Raw genomic sequence first — 5,048 nt, 5'->3', positions numbered from 1 at the left:
AAACAGTTGTCCACAATGCAGCCTTTCTTTTTTTTAAAAAAACACCATTGCAAACATATAAACAAACCAGCAGTTCTAAACACAAAAGTAAAATAGCTCTTCAGCCTGAATGACAGCTCCAGGGGCATATTTGTAACACAATGATATATGACTGAATTTTTAGTATGCATAAGATCTCTAGTTTTGGAAAGATAAGACAAGTCTGAGCCATAAATAATGTAATGGCTAATACAGCACCCCACCTTGCTGCTTTCTCAGTACAGATGTTTCAAGTTGCTCATACATTATCAACAATAATGTACCGGAGCCCTTGCTAAGGGTAGCAGTAATAGTAGGCTGAGTCAGTGTCGTCCACAGTACAAAGCCCATGGTGGTTTACTCGGCAAGTGTTTGCATCCTCATTGCTCTTCAGCAGCTGGCAGAGCAGAAATTTGTGAAATGGTTAATGCTTGATCTGAAAGAAACAGTGTGTATGAGAGGAGAGGGAGAAGATGTAAATTTATCTTCCTTTGAAGTGAAAATGAAACCTAAGTTACAAACAGTTTCTGCTCTCAGAAGAGTTGTGAGCTATCAGTGCTTATGTAAAAAAACTGGCTCAACTTCTTGCTCATTAGTTTTTGCAACCATTTTTTGATTTCTTTCATATGTGGAAAAGGCTGTTGTCCAGTTTGTCCCAGGATTTAGATTTAGTTTAAAAAATGTGCAAGGGTCATAAAAAAAACTGTCTTAAAAGAGTGTGTTTAATTAAATAGTTGACTACGTCACAGTCATGCAACACCCTGTGAACGTGTAGCCCAGAGACAGAGCAGAACAGTTTCCTCAAAAACTGATCTCATGTTTTTCCTTTGATTCTTTAGAGGAGCAAAGGAGACAAACTTGCAAAAGAGCATTGTCAACAGTGACTAATATCACCATGTGAATGTAAAAGTGCAAAGCCATCTGTCATCCCAGCTCATTTTTTTGACCGCAATTAGATTATGAATCCGTCAGTTCAAACCCAAGAGAGTTTAAGAGTTTAATTACTTTCCAGCAATATTCTTACTTTTTAAGAGCTGGAGCACATTTAAACTTTCTGTAACTATTTAGAGCATCAGAGGCTTATATACATATGTGGATGAATGGATGAAAAGGCTGATACAAGCATAAGGAAGAGTGTAAGGAAAAAGCTATTCCAAGAGTGTTGGGCACCGTCTAATCTGCGAATTTGTTGGTACTGTCACTGGGATTTCTAAAGGCAAGAGAGGGAACATCAACTAACACTGCAGAAGTTAGATTCAAAAAGAGAATTTGAAAGAGTCTCAGACTGTAAATCTGAGAATGAAGCAATGCTTTTGACTTATTTTTCCTTGCACATTAATTCCAATAAAAATACAAAATGACAGCAGTTCCAGTCAGAACCACTGGGAATAAAAGTGAAATGATTACTTTACCAACAAACCTATTTGGCTCTCATAGCATCCGTTCTTTTGTTTTGCACAAGGAGAAATTCCTGCTTCCTGCTGTAAGCAGAGTGCAGGCAAGTTCTGTATCATTCTTCCCATGAACATTGCTCATTACTGTACAGATGGCTGCATACCAAGTCCGTGGGATCCATCCATAAGCAAATCATTGCTTTGCACTACAGGAGTTTGGAATTACTTTCCCAGTTCTGTTCCCTGGTCTCTGGTGTTTTGCTTTTCCTTTATACTGAATTTTGAAGCATCCTGCTGCAAATTTATTGATTTAGTTGCCCTCTTTTATTTACCACGCAGAGTGCTTCTTCGCAGCAGGTCAGAAAACGAAAATTAATTAAAGTGGTCTCTCTAATCTGAGCAGTTTACATATTATCATGTTTAGCAGATTTTGTTCTATTAGTGAAAATTTCATTCCTACGTTTCTTTTTAAAAAGTCTTGATATATGAAAAAATCAGCAAAATGGGTTTATACAAACAAGTGCTTTATAACTACAGATTATGTTCTGTGAGGTTTGAGTTGAAATCTGAACTGTCACAAAGTTCAAGTTACCTTTGCTATGAATTTATTCCTATTTTAGCGGGGTCATATATCAGTGAGAAAGAAGTAAGAAAATACACTTTATGAATGCTATATTTATATCTAGTTTAAAAAATCATTTTAAGGTTTGAAGTGAGTAACTCCAAGCAGAACAAAATGTCATTAGTAATTCATTATTGCCTTCTCACTGATCAGCTTGCTTTTATAAGCATGGCTGCATGTTTGCATACATAATTTGGACTTAGAGTTGCACAAAATTTTTAGTCGTGTAAGCACTGAATGCTAATGCAGGCACATAAACATTGTGATTACTCAGCCAACTGATTAGTAAGAGTGCATATTTTCTTTTTCAACCATAAAAGAAACAGAACACATCATAAAAACATGGAAAATGTGACATAATAGGCTTGTTACCAAATAAAGTATTGTATGCTGTTCTTAATTTGTAAAAAAGACTGTTGATATTCACAACAGATTTATGGCAGCTATACCACAATTACAGAAACTTTACAGTGTATTCACTCTTCTTATGCCAAGAAGTGCTACGAAGTAGGAGATTTGAACAAAACCAGGACTACCAGACGCTAACTGCATAAGCACAACGTGTTGTGGTCTTTCTGGTATTTAACTTAGCAAAAGTGTTTCTGTGGAGTTCCCAGCCAGGGTACTGCAGAACAAGAATTCTTTTGCTCTAAATCATTAGTTAAGATACAAATTAAGACATTGTTTACTCAAGTAACTAAGCATTGTCCGTTAATATTTCAGTGACCACTGAAAACAACCACTGGTCATTGATCAGATGACCAGTTTCAATATTGCAAAAAATCCCCCTAACTCTATTTGGCACATGGCTGGCAGGTCTGGAAGCCATGCTGCCCATTAAGCTGCTTTGCTGAAGATTTTACCTCCTCAGTGGGAAGTCCTGAGATCTCATGGCCGTGAAACTATAGCCACCTTCCTAAAACATTTAGACTAGTGATGAGTGGTGTCCCTCAGGGGTCAGTATTAGGACTGGCGCTGTTTAACATCTTTGTTGGCAACATGGACAAGGGGATTGAGTGCACCCTCAGCAAGTTTTCCGATGACACTAAGCTGTGTCGTGCGGTTGACATGCTGGAGGGAGGGGATGCCATCCAGAGGGACCTTGACAGGTTTGAGAGGTGAGTCTGTGCTAACCTCATGAAGTTGAACAAGGCCAAATGTAAGGTCCTGCACCTGGGCTGAGGAAAGCTCAAGCACAAACATAGGCTGGGTGGAGAATGGATTGAGAGCAGCCCTGAGGAGAAGGACTTGGGGATGCTGGTGGACGAGAAGCTGAACAGGAGCCAGCAATGTGCGCTTGCAGCCCAGAAGGCCAATAACCATATCCTGGGCTGCATCAAGAGAAGCGTGGCCAGCAGGTCGAGGGAGGGGATTCTCCCCCTCTACTCCACTCTCGTGAGACCCCACTTGGAGTCTTATGTCCATTTCTGGGGCTCCCAGCATAAGAAGGACATGGACCAGTTAGAACTAGTCCAGAGGAGGCCACGAGGATGATCCAAAGACTGGAGCACCTCTCCTGCGAGGGCAGGCTGAGAGAGTTGGGGCTGTTCAGCCTGGGGAAGATATCCTCCGGGGAAGACCTTATAGTGGCCTTCCAGTACCTGAAGGGGCCTACAAGAAAGCTGGGGAGGGACTTTTTCCAAGGGCAGTTAATGATAAGACAAGGGGTAATGGCTTTAAGCTGGAAGAGGGTAGGTTTAGAATAGATATGAGGAAGAAATTCTTCACTGTGAGGGTGGTGAGACACTGGAACAGGTTGCCCAAGGAAGTTGTGGATGCCCCCTCCCTGGAAGTGTTTAAGGCTAGGTTGGATGAGGCTTTGAGCAACCTGGTCTAGTGGAAGGGGTCCCTGCTGATGTCAGGGGGTTGGAACTAGATGATCTTTAAGGTCCCTTCAAATCCAAACCATTCTATGATTCTATGATTTGGGAATTTTCATATGAAATTGTGTTCGAAGACCCTAGCTTTTTTTTTTCACACTTAGACAAACTGGCATGAAGAAGCAGCAGACTGGAGTCTTGAGAAAAAGTGAGGGACTGGCCAGGAAATGGTGGAGGAACTAATGTAGCTTACACCTGTCTTCCTTCCTTACCTCTCTCCCTGTAATCAAACATCAGCTACCAAAATGTAAATTGTTCTGGATGTGGAAGTATTTCTCTTTGAGCTACCACATGTGTGTAAACAGGCTTTAACTTACTGTTGATAGTCTTGTGGCTGCTCTGGAATATGCTGAATAACTTCATAAACCGTAGTGAGCATATCCTGGCCTGGGATAAATTCAGAGGCAGGAACAGATTGACTTGAAACCTAAAAGTAGCAGAGAGTATTCTTACTGTAAGTACAAATGGGAAAAGATTCAACAGAAGTTAAACTGATAATGTAACTTTGCCCTTTTTTTTTTTAACTTTTCCCTACTGATGGTTCATGTGTGGATTTAACAGTTCATCTCTATTAGTTTACATTTAATTTTGAGTATGTTTTCATCACATTTATAGTAAGGCTAGCAACATTTCTAAATTCAATTAGATTTAAAATGCAGCTCTTGCATTTACTATAACAAGTATTTTATATTAGTGTACCACAAGTCAAGGAAGGAACATTTAATCAAGAGAGAAGCAGGAGAATAGATAGTAAAAAATAAGAAAATATTCAGGGAAAGGGTTTAGCATAAAACTCTCACCAGCATGTCAAAGAGAGGGAACTGCAAGTAATTTCTATAAATGAAGGAATAATGAAGTTGTTCAATATGTTAAATACACAAATCTGCTCTTATATCAACACAACACCTAGACTCTCCATCTGTATGGAATTCTCAGTCTTTCTGTCTATACCCAAACTTCAGTTCTTCATTATCTCCACTTCCGTATTTTTCCCTTTTTCTGCTAACTAACTAAAATAAATCAGTGGATCAAATGCTGACTTTATCTGCAATGCCATAGATCTGAACATAAACCAGTGGAGTTTATTCTGTTTCTTGAAATTTTACTGAAAATGAGAATATATTTCATTGTTTG

The 5,048-nt window shown here is 39.4% G+C and overlaps 1 protein-coding gene across 1 annotated transcript in view; it reads right to left on the bottom strand.

Annotated features, from left to right (window-relative positions):
* Positions 1-4,227: 4,227 nt before the first annotated feature.
* Positions 4,228-5,048, bottom strand: part of HEPACAM2 (HEPACAM family member 2) — a 21,012-nt gene continuing 20,191 nt past the window's right edge. Inside the window, exon 9 of the mRNA XM_010171707.1 lies at positions 4,228-4,341. Within this exon, the coding sequence (XP_010170009.1) occupies positions 4,228-4,341 (114 nt within the window). The remainder of the gene's footprint in view (positions 4,342-5,048) is intronic.

This window comes from Antrostomus carolinensis, unplaced genomic scaffold (assembly GCF_000700745.2).
Source record: "Antrostomus carolinensis isolate BGI_N321 unplaced genomic scaffold, ASM70074v2 scaffold16247, whole genome shotgun sequence".
In the NCBI taxonomy this organism is placed as follows: Eukaryota; Metazoa; Chordata; class Aves; order Caprimulgiformes; family Caprimulgidae; genus Antrostomus; species Antrostomus carolinensis.
This window is presented reverse-complemented; position numbering and strand designations above follow the sequence as displayed.